Here is a 12042-nt window from a genome sequence, read left to right as displayed (position 1 = left end):
AAAAGTACCAAAACCTAGCCCCAGTCAAAAGAAACTTTGCTCTAAGGTTTATTAGAGCCTTTAAACTGTTGACTGGAAGAACTGAAGTTCATCTGGCAGTGGGTTTTATTCATTCTGATGTAAAAGTCTACAAATGTGACTGCTGGTAAATGCTAGTGAGTAGTAACTTGAATAACCTACTAAATAAGGTGGAGAGACATTGAAATTATGATGAATCGATCACTATTTTCAGATCAGATTGACAACCAAAGTACTAATTTCATGATTTAAAACAAAAAAGCTATTAGCGTTATATAGAGTTATTTAGTATGTTTTTTACTTACAATTGAATTGTATTTTTATCTGATAAATTATTTAAAAGGTATATAAACCCAAGCCCGCTCACATTAAAATGTCTATAAACAACTAGACCTATGTAATATGTTTTGTTGAGCTGTGTACTTACATTATCTCAAATGTTTTCAACAACCTTTGTTGCATGTCATACCACCTCTCTCTCTACCGTTTCCTGTCTCTCTACACTATGACCGTCAAATGAAGGCCAAATCGCCATGGTTCACCCTCACAGGTGTGTTCACTTAATTAGACTTCTGTCGATGAAGCTCTGCTCAGCTCTCTCTCGCAATCTCCTGTTAGTTTGATGTCAGCGGTTATATGAGTGTGGGTGCATGAGAAATGACAGTGATGTATAAAAAAATAGGAAGTATTAAAATGACTCAATGGAAACTGTACCCTCTTTTAGACAGAGTTTATGCTCACTCAGCAAATGAATTGGACTGTGTTTGGTGTATTTCATGTTGTATAGGAATAGGAATAACAGACAGCTTTACCTGTGGCTCTGTACTGCTTTTCCTAACCACACTGTTGTGTGAATGCTCCACATGATGCAAGGGACTACCACTTGAGTGAAATCCGTTCACTGGAGAGAAATGAGAAAAAGATCAAGATGGAGAGAGAGAGAGAATTAAATTTCATTAGTCATTTGGTGTCTGCAGTTGTAACAAGTCAAACCAAGCCAGTGCTGAGCTGTCTTTTTGTCTCTGTAGCTTGATAAATGTCTTTAATGGGGCGAGAACAGATCAAAATCAGAGATGTGGACTGGGTAACGCTAGCTGCCTATATGTAAAACCATCACTTCATTGTTTGTGTGTGAAGTCCTTCCTAAGTTTCAAACCAGTTACCAACAAAATTGGGTTTCACCATTAAAACTTAATGAATGTCTTCGCTAGCTCAGTAATGTGCTAATTAATATACTAAGTAAACAAGATTCCCTGTAGCATTACAAGCTAAAACAACTCAACTGCAACAAACAATATATTAAGCTTAACTGCAATGCTTTTTAAATGTAGGTATGAAGTACGTGTTTCAGAGTTGGCAATATTCATACAAATAAGAATGAGTTGGAAATGTCCAATTATGTTAAAGTAACCAACTTTATTTGGTCATTTGGTCTAATGCTAACATTATTAGCTTAAATTTTAAATTCTCCCATTTGACATTATCATTAAATAGCATATTTTACTCTTCAAACTAAACAGGTCAAATATTAGCAAGCTAACGTAAGTTTTGTTAGTTGGTTTGGTTAACTACATAGCAGTTACTAGGTGTATGAGAAATAACTAATCTCTACATGACAACTAGTCTATTTTAATATTTTCTAATTTAGTCCTTTAATTTAGTAAACCTCCATTTAAAAGAAGGGGTTATCCAGTGTTGGTACACTGCTCCGGCTCTGTAAATGGGAAACAAAGTGGATCGGACCAAGCCACACAACACTGACTTGTTATTCCAGCCATTCCACCTAGGAGTTGTGTGTCAGGTGACGTTAAACGACTTGCCCACAGACATTCAGTTACTATTTTAGTTTCTAGTTCTGTTGTTGTAAGGTTAGTAATAACAGCAGGTGAGTTGGGAATATCGTTGTCTGGAGCTCTTGAGCTTAAAAGAAATTTGTCATTCACATTCACACAGCCAACATGAGCAAGCACTTTCCCATTTAAAAGTTTGTTTTGAGGCAAAACTAAGTAGTTGTCCGTGACAGAAATGATATAAATGCATGAGGGCTGCTCCCACCATTTGAACATCTCACAAACCTTACTGGCTCTCTCTGTTTATCTGCCTTTAGAACAGGGCCAAAAGAAAGACAGAGGAGGCCTTAGTTCTGCAGTTGAGGCTACAGATAAAATTAGTCACAGGAAGTGTCTGTGTGTTTGGTGTGCATAAGCGGGTGCCTTGTGCCACTGTGGAATTTTATGAGAATTCACAGCCCCGGGCCACAAAACTTGAGGAAGTTGAACTGATAGAGAGTTCAGATGGAGAGAGATAGATTGTAGTACCTGCTGGCAGGGAGTTCTTGTGTCGGAGGGACATCTTAGGGGTCCCAGGTGTGCTGGACGGTCTCTCCCATGTGGTCTCTGATGATGTGCAGGAGAAAGAGAAGAAAAACAATGAGAGCAGTACCAGCTGTCATATTCTTTTTGCCATTGTTACAAGTTTTGAAACTATTTGTGGGCACTGATATGAAGAAGTGATTCCATAAACGGGTGCAAACTTGGCACTTTCAGTCAGCAGTTAAACGAGAAAAAAAAGCACAGATCTTCCAGTGTATTACCGCACAATTGTTAGAAACTGTTTCACTTTACTCAGACATTGTGTTCATATTTTGGAATGGGCTATATTTTAAAGTGGTAGCAGTTTCTAGGTCTAAGTACACTTAATAACCGTAACAACCACACTAATGAGCACAAAACCAGAGCAATTCAAATCACCAATCTGAGATATAGGTGTCAATTCAAAGGTCTGAAACTGGACAAAGATAAGATGAATGAAATTACAAGAATAAATTATAAGCATTTGACAGGAATGGACACACTCAGCGAACCTCTTCCATTGCACAGCACCATGGCTAAAAGCTACCTTAACAAGTCTCTGATAGTGCCATTCCAGTGGTGTTTTTTTTTATTTTTACAGTATTTCTTTCTTCTAATGTGTTTCTTGTTAGCAATTTTGAGACCCATACATACATTCCACAAATAAAATATTAAAGTCACAGTGAAGCGGAAGTTAGGGCGTCTTCAGTAATGTTTGTGGCGTAGGATTCAGATTCAGAGAGATATAGAGCTGCAAAGGCCTCCCTCAACCGCGTTGCCAGATTGGGAGTTGATCCTCCTAGTAAGGTATTGTTCTACTAGTTATGCACAAGCTAACGGCCCCAAATCACATTTGATTGTATAAATTTATGAAATGGCCCCGAGTTCAAAGTTATCTGAGCTCAATAGAGGCACTGATACTTCCATCATCTGCCCCCATTTGATTTATGCTGGTAAAGATGCTGAAGAAGGAGGATGTAGAGCATGACTGACAAATACCCTAATACAGAAGGGCTCTCTTTGATTTTTACTCCCCTATGTCCATTCTCACCACAGCCCTGAGCTTAGGGCTCAATTAGCCCTCTACTGTCAGCATAGAAAGGAGAGGGACATGTAAAGAGCTCTTATTTCATTTGGGTCTTTTTGGCTGCCTCTGCTCTATTTGGCACCGCTTAGCAGAGGAGACAAGTGAGCCAAGCCCATCAGCTCAAATGACACGCATGGAGGGGATAACTGGCAGCAGGCTTATGGAGAGAGGCTGTGCCTTCACATTTGATGTACAACACCAGCGCACAGCCTTTACTCACTGGCCCTAAATGCCTCAATTTCTCTCTGTTAGGTTGTCATAAACAAATCAATACTGTGAGAAACATAGGATATTAATGCAGAAGAATATAACATAATCTACTTAGCTCAGGGAAATTGTTTGTTATTGTGACTGCCAAAGGGATAGAAGTCAAAACATCATTTAAAAAAAGATTTATATTACATTTATATGTGGATAACACCCAGTTTGCCAGATTCAAAGCCAGGAAGCTCAATTGAAATTAAAAAATAAGTCAGCTTATGAATAGTATTTTTAATTAAACATTCCCTTAAAAATATTTTTTGTCAAATTAAACAGCTTTTTTTAAATAGTTTTGACTTGTGACTTTAGATTTGGAGTGTGAAATCCCACATATTTACTATGTTTGACACCGAACAGCTTTAGTTTCTAGGCAACTGGCAACTTGAAATGCAGATTGCTGATCATTTCCGCCAAACAGGTTTTTATGCAGGTGAGGGATCAGACTTGGCACCTGCCAGTTTCATACCTCCAGATACAGTGATACATATGCAGCAGCAGCAGCAGCAGGAGTGATTCTCATCAGCCGCCTTGTCACGGACGAGCAAAGTCTCAAAAGTTGTCATTCACTCTAAATTGCCTTGATAAGTCTTGATTGTGGAATTTAAACCCAAGCTGGCTCACTTTACCCTCTTTACCATTCATGGAATGGCTCATCCGCCCCTTTTAGGCCCGTCAGATCGTAATGATGTGAATTCATGATATCAATGATAGTCGCTAATGATTCAAGCTGCATGAGGATATGCTCTTTTATGCAACATAAAAACACCAATTAATGCTTTTCTGATTCACCAAAGTCAGTCATAACCACATTTTCATTTTGCAAACATGACTGGCTCAGAGTCACTGGAGTGTAGCAGCAAATCGTCAGCTAACAACAAAAGACAGCAGTTGTGTGTACACGAAAATGTATGAATGAAAATAGTCAACAGCAGGTCTAAACACAAAAATAACTCTGGCATCAGCTTACTGTCCAACCACGCCACAAGTGAGGCGAGACATCACCGATTCTGAACGGGGAGAAGGAGAAATGGCCTAGTTAGCTTTGACACTGCTATATTTTATTCATAACAATATGACACTGGTCCTTGATGCATTAGCTACCTCCTGTCTCTGTTTTTTATCAATCACAGCCCATTAACACTCATATTCCAAAGAGGAAACACCGTTGACAGACAGCGCTTACGGGATCTCCTCTCATAGCAATAGAACAAACATAAAAAAAGCAGAAGATGCACTGTAGCTATTGTGGAAAAAGTTAGCAATCACAGACTACACCAAGCCTCTGAGTGGGCAGGCCAGTGTACTCTTTTGATTGACAGCTGAGCTGACAGTGTCATAGAGACGCCATGTAAACAAAGAGACTGCTGGAGACTCGCTTACAAGCAAAGGACAGACAGCATTTTGGTATCAGTGGTATTTAAGAACAACCATTTAATATCTAAACTGAACAAGGTTGTCTATATCTGCAGGCAAGAGAGTTGAAATGAAACAGGTTCTGCTCCAGAAGAGAAAAAAACTACATTCACTGTCAATGTAAAATTATCAATTAATCATTTTGGTCATTTTTCAAGCCAAACATTTTCTGGTTCCACTTTCTTAAATATGAGGATTGATGAGGGAAGCTTTTCTTTGTCAGTCTTTGGGTTTTGGACTGTTGGTTGGGGAAAAGCAGCAATTTAAAGATGTCATTTTGGGTTTGGTGAAATTGTGATGAGCGTTTTTCACAATTTTCTGACATTTTGAATTAATCGTGAAAATATTTATTGATAATGAAAATAAGCCAGAGTTGCTGCAGCCTTATAAATCACAAGGATGATAAAACAGAATTAACAAATGTATTCAGTAGTGTCATTTATATCATGTTTATGCTACAGCAATAATGAAAATCCCCACAAGACCAAACCAAGGTTTACCAAGTGATGGGCCACTGCATCATGATGCCAGGATGAGCAGGGCTGGTTTGGACATTACAGTAAAAAACTTTAAAAGATGGTATTAGAAGGAAGCGTGGGTAAACATCATTGGTAAAGAAACACTGCTATGCTAGTAAATTGGAAGCTGTTTCATTTTGTCAAAATCAAATTTAGATAGTTGACCACAGAAACTTACACTTTTCCAGAAACAGAAGCTAGTGGAATAGCAGCAAATCTCTATGTGCTACAGCTAACTAGCTAATTAGCTGACTAGCTAACGTAATTAGCTAATGTTCGTACTGTACTTTTCCAATAGCTTGGAATATGTGTTTATTCTTATACTGTGGATAGGAACAAGACATTGGCTTCAATTTTAATGGCCATGTTGACCAAAAAGAGCAACAGACTTTGAACCGCAACAAAACTGTATTAGCTAAAAGTAGCTAGTCTTTATGAGTTGTGGGGCAGGCTGCTCTTTGGCTGCAATAGGAAGGTGACATTATTGTTCAAATGAAACGATTTGATTTGGAAATAACTCATGAAACCAGAATATATCAAATATAAGCACAGAATGTATCATTTACAGGGCAGATCTGTATGCAGTAGCAGAAACCAGAATCATCCAGTGTAATTCAGATGCATTTCATTTATTAAGAGAGTTTTTTATAGCTCACTATGAATCAGACTTCATTCAAAAATACCTGCAACCTGGGGGAACTGTGTGCTATAAATCTACAGTGTGTGTTGGGACTGTTGAGTATTTGGTTTGGTGTGTTTATAAAGCAGCCCGCTGGTCAGGCTGGGATGAGTGGAGAGTCTTTGGAGACGGCTGGTACAAACCGCAGCACCCTGCACCGCTGCACCCAGCAACACAGGAAGGAAAACCTAGAGAAAAAACAAGCTCTGACACAAGGACATGCAGCCCTCACCCACGCACTCTGCTCTGTTACCATGGCGACGCGGAAACACAAACACACGCATGAAACACACACGCAGGACAGTATCTAATCTAGCTGAACTTTAGAGTAACAAAGGGGAGGTCCAGTGAAAATAGCAGAGATGCTATAAATACCTAATGTTTCAGGAAAAATGTTATCAGATGGGTTTGTTTGGAAACAGTCGCTGCAGTGGTGAGTTTGAAAGAACCACAGGCCTGTAGTCGAGTGAGCGGGAGCGTTCTCTGCGCTTTCATTTTGTCATCACGCAGCAAAGACACAGAAAATAAGTCCTGGAGGTTTTCTGTGCCCACAGAGGCCACTTTCATAACACCACAGCAACAATACTGCTTTATTTATGAGCCAGGACTACAGATGGTTCTTTATGTGCAGAAAAGTTATGAAAAATTAATCATTGTCTCTCTTAGGAAATGTTGTGAAACTCTTGTCATTTCTGACTCCGTCCCTCTGGAATATGATCAGTTTTACTACTAAAGAAAAGCCTCCACACCCTGTCACATGTAGACAAAACAGATCTGTTGAATTCCCAGAGGAAGAACATGCAGACGGAGGGAGAAGAATTGAAAGTTTTGAGGTTATCTTAACTGTTGAAGCATCTAATAACGACACATTCAACATGGTCCAAGGAGTCTGGTTTGTTTCCAGCTCTTTGTCATTGGCACTAAATAGAGGAGGAGAGGAGGAAAAGGAAGAGCGACTCCCCTGGTCTCGTGGCTGGGTGGAGCCCTCGGCTAATTCTAGGTCCCCTCTCGCGGCCGCAATTTGACCGCAGCAACCTCGATCAGAGACGTGCATTATGTGAACAGCTCTGTGTGTGCCGCTGGTTGCACTCATAAGTGACTGCTAAACCACAATCACGCTTATATGAAGGACACAGGTGAACATGGTCATCGGGCCTGCAGGAGTCATGCCTGTAGGAGTGATTTAAAGTGCGGTTCACTTTGGTCTGAATTCGTGTTCACACTGACTTGTTACAAACAACCCAAGAGCTGTACGCCTGAGGTTATATAGACTAACAGGTAACTCATTCAATGGACAGTGTTGGTGATGTCATCCTGCATCATCAGTGCTACAAAGACTCAAGGCGGGAAATAAATGTCTGGTGTTGGAGAGCAAGGCACACAGCACTTTATTGTGGTTCACTGTTATTTTCTCTGGTAAAACAGACAGCTCATGAAGAATTAACTGATTATAATTATTAGCCGTGACTGTAACTAGTCCTTTATTTTGGTTTAGTTTAGTTTATTTTGGTCAATTGAACTCATGTCAATAAATATATTTGGTAATTTTAACATATATAGTACAACTCAAACATGTAATTGTAAATAAATAAATAAAATTAAAGCAAGTTATACTGGCCAAAAAGGTGCAGACTGAATTAGCTTATTACACCAACCCTTTTCACTCATCATCATTAGTTATGTACAGATCAGTTTAGATTAACATGCCAAAAAATACCCAAAAGTCAGAAACAAAGTTCATATACAGTTAGTATAGTTCATACATCTTTTATATACGACAAATGAACTGTTATACATCTTTGTTTCGCATTAGTTCTAATCTTTGTTTCAACCTCATATACCATGTTGTGTATAAATAGTAATTTCAGCTCCAGGTTACTTTATTTGTACCCGTAGATGCAGCGGACTGACAGACAGAGGAATCTGTAGTGGAATCTCATGGGAAAATAGTTCCTAATATGTTTCACTCACTTTTTAATGGGCAACTGCTAAAATACAAGACACACCTTTTTACTTTCCTAATGTATTTGGGAAAATCCCTGCATTCATGTGTGTACATGTTGCCACGGTTACCAAATAAGCTTTTGATAAATATAGGCAATACATTCATACAGAGATAAGCAGTCACATTTCTGCTTAATTTTCACACCACAAACAAACTTCACCACAGTTCAACTGGAGGCGGACTCAAACCCTCTTTTTATAGCAGGCTCAGTCCGTGTCCATGGCCTGCACTTTCTGTTGGCAGAGAGTAGCTAGCACTACTTTGTGCTAACATACCCAAAATGCAATGTGCCACAGATTAATTTTGATGTGATAAGGCCTGAAAATAAGAAAATGGTCCTACATGAGGCCCGTTGTCACCCCCTTTTTTTTTTATTTGGAGCACTGCGTCTGAGAAACCTGCACTTTCCAAACTTTATTACATCCTGGGTCCAAGGCACATGAGCGCTGCCAAGACATGATATTAGTATCATCAGTCAGGTTTTACAGTGAGGTCACTCAGGGATAGTAAAAACAGGCTATGTTGCTATGTCTGTGGAACAGAGGAGCGTATTAAGCTGTCTTTGTGCCTCTGTGTGTGTGTGTGTGAATGTGTGTGTTCGGGGAGACACTGAGTGGTGATTGTGTTGACAGAAACAAGGCACTATCAGCAGTATCACTTCTACGCCCTCTGTCTCTCACTGGTACCATCACTGCTGTAGAGACAGAGCATACGTTTAACTCCACTACTGATGGATGAAATCGCTCAGGTATCATTTTTATGATAAATACAAGCTCCTCGGTGGAACGTGCAATTATTACGTGGCCATTGGTTTAGATGCCAAATATTCTAGATGGTTTTCACCAGTCCTTCCTCCTTCAAACAAAACCTTTGTTGAAACGCGCTTGTTCAGAAAACAGGTATTGGCTTAATACAAAATCCATCTAGAACGGGCATTGACATTGGCCACCGTGGTTACCAGGTAGCCAATCAGTGTCACTTGCAATCGTATGCCTGGCTCTCAAAACTCATCCCACTGGCAATGGCAAAAGCATTTCTTTTTCTGTCTCGGTCTTGAATCTAGCACTCTCAGATTTGACTTGGGCCTGAACCTCTTTGGACTAGGTCCTGACTTGGCCTCGACTAGTACCCAATGCCAGGCTCCACTCACAGCAAAAACATATTACAAATGAAATAATGTAATAAGAGCAAAAGAGCTTTACAGGATTTAAAACAGCACTGATATAAGCAGCTGGGTTTATAAATAAAGGGACAAATCCCATTTAGTACAACTTGGGTCTTATTGCTGTGGTTTGGGCCATCATCTCTCTTTATTAGTTATTTCATCAGTTACATAAACTGCTTTCTTTGGAGGAAAAAACTGTGAGCAACATTTCAGTGATGATTCCTCGCTGCACAGGAAAAATGAGTGCACACAACTACAGTAAGTAAGTTCAACTACTAAACCACAAAGCAGTTCTGACTTTGTGGTTTAGCAACGAAGAATGTGAAAAACAAACAGTTTGGTTCAATAATTCCACCATTCACATTTTTTTCCTTTTTCAACAGAATTTTACTCAACTGCTGGCTTGTTTACAGCCTGTATGATCATCGAACTGTGTTTCTTCTAGCCCAGTTGGATTTTTTTTAGTGATGACGCCCAAATTCTATCTTGGCAATTAACTTGGTGAATACAGTGTTATTAATACAGATGGGAAAGACAAAATCCCAAAAATTAGACCCACATTGTAATAAAGCGAAATTATCCTTGAAGCAATGTTGATTACGTTTCCTTTTCCTAAAAATGTAACAACCACATAAATAAATATTGTTATTTCTCAAACTGCGAGGCGCACCCACCCTGGGGGGTGCGAGAGAGCTGAACAGAGGGGGTGTGTGGAGGGTGAGACGTGAGACAAAGATAGTGTGTGACGGGCGGATGGTTAAACAGTTTTCTCTAAAGAAATAGTTCCAACCTGTAACTCCCATTTGTTGTTTTTACATTTCTGTTTGTGTACCGGTTAAGCTGTTAAACCGTATCTTTATGCTAAGCTAAGCTAACCACGTCCCTGCTCCAGCTCCACACTTAACACACAGACATTGATATTGATAGTCACTGCAGTTATGTAAAATCTGGATCCCTTAAGAGCAATGTTACATTTTATTGACTCTTACCATTGTTTGTGGTGTTGACGTAGTATCGCCGCCCTTGTGGAGACATGTAGCATCTCCACTGAGGAGGCAGGGGGTCTTTGATGTCATCAACAGGGAGCTGACTCAGAGATGCTGTCCTCTGTCAAACAGAAAAAGCATGAGAACATCAGTAATTGCCAATAATCAGGAACGCACTTATCAGGACACTGGAGGTGAATTTAAACACCCTGTTAGATCCACCATGTTAGACTTATTTCTCAACAGTCTGTCATAACTGAAACTACTGCTGGAGATAAACACAAAAGAAGATAAAACAAAACCACCCAAGATCAGACTACACACTAGATGCAGTAGAAATGTGCAGCATTCAGCTCGGGTTCAATGAGGTTCTCATTTCCTTAAGTATTTCACAACCAGCAACCAATGACATCATAACGGAGCAGGCTGAGCTGCCGCCGCTGCCACACAAGGAACAACAAACTGCCTCTGCAGTTGGACCAAGACCCTGAGCTCCAGAGTCAGCGTATGTGCACACAACATACAGCCAAGGAACACGAGAGAGCGTGTAGGCAAATTGCACACATCTGCTACTGATTAGCAGGAAAACAACAGGCTGAGACCATTGTAACACATTTGGGAGATGCTGTATGGAGGCTCGGGGAGTCAGATGAAATTACATATCAGCTACAGTTTGGTTATTGGGGACCATGCCAAGTCATTCAAGCATCTATAAGAGGTTAGTTTTAGTAACTGCAAGGAAACTTAATTCAGTCACTGCAGGCTATATATGAATTCAGTAGAACACAGTAGGAGAAGGAGGAGGCTTTTGCCAGTATGGATGTAGAATTGGTCTTAAATTACATCCACAATGGTCTTAAAAAGTTCTTAAAAAGTCTTAATTTTAACCAGTCGAAACCTATAGAAACCCTGTAGAAATGAGAAGCCTGCTTTTGTCCACCTTGTCTGCAATTGCTTCAGAAATGACTATAATCGACCAACGCAAACCTCGTGCTAGCTCTGGGTTGGTGCTAATGCCCATTCGGAGTTTGTTTTACGAATCTTGTTTTTCCACAGGCTAGAGAGCCTTAATAGCTAATAAATACATATGGCTGGCCACAATGCACCCCAAGCCCCTGACGCACGCAGTTCTTGGTTCTAGACCAGCCAAATGTTGATGCTGCTGGCCGAGAGCTGGTTCTTTTGCTGGCGAAGAACTGGTTCGAGATTAAGCACTGGTCTCCGAACCACCAAATATTCCTACGTACTAACTGTAACCTCCATATATGCCATGCGAGAACAGAACGCATGACAGGCGTAACAACAGTAGCTAAGGCTCAGCAAACGGTTGAGTCTTGAAGCATTTGAACGTCAGATAAAGGTACATCCCAGAGCAAGCTATTTGATGTCCCTAAACCAATCAGTAGGGTATCAGCCAGTTTAGCTGTTTGCATGCTAGGGAATGAGAACAGGAAACAGTTGTGATTGAGGAAACCAGTAATCAGCAGTTCAGTCAGCCAACTCACGTTTGGAATGTTTATTAAGCAGTACAGCATATTTAGATTTTGGCGTCTAGGCTC

At 40.1% G+C, this 12042-nt stretch overlaps 1 protein-coding gene across 2 annotated transcripts in view; it reads right to left on the bottom strand.

Annotated features, from left to right (window-relative positions):
* Nucleotides 1-12042, bottom strand: part of gas7b (growth arrest-specific 7b) — a 61076-nt gene that overhangs the window by 24479 nt on the left and 24555 nt on the right. For both annotated transcript variants that reach the window (XM_035670714.1, XM_035670723.1), the window contains exons 2-4: nucleotides 10487-10604; nucleotides 2337-2414; nucleotides 831-919 (exon numbers count right to left, since the gene is read on the bottom strand). In XM_035670714.1, the coding sequence (XP_035526607.1) occupies nucleotides 831-919; nucleotides 2337-2414; nucleotides 10487-10604 (285 nt within the window). The remainder of the gene's footprint in view (nucleotides 1-830; nucleotides 920-2336; nucleotides 2415-10486; nucleotides 10605-12042) is intronic.

Source organism: Morone saxatilis, unplaced genomic scaffold (assembly GCF_004916995.1).
Source record: "Morone saxatilis isolate NCDOM2014 unplaced genomic scaffold, NCSU_SB_2.0 Contig1, whole genome shotgun sequence".
Classification (NCBI taxonomy): Eukaryota; Metazoa; Chordata; class Actinopteri; family Moronidae; genus Morone; species Morone saxatilis.
This window is presented reverse-complemented; position numbering and strand designations above follow the sequence as displayed.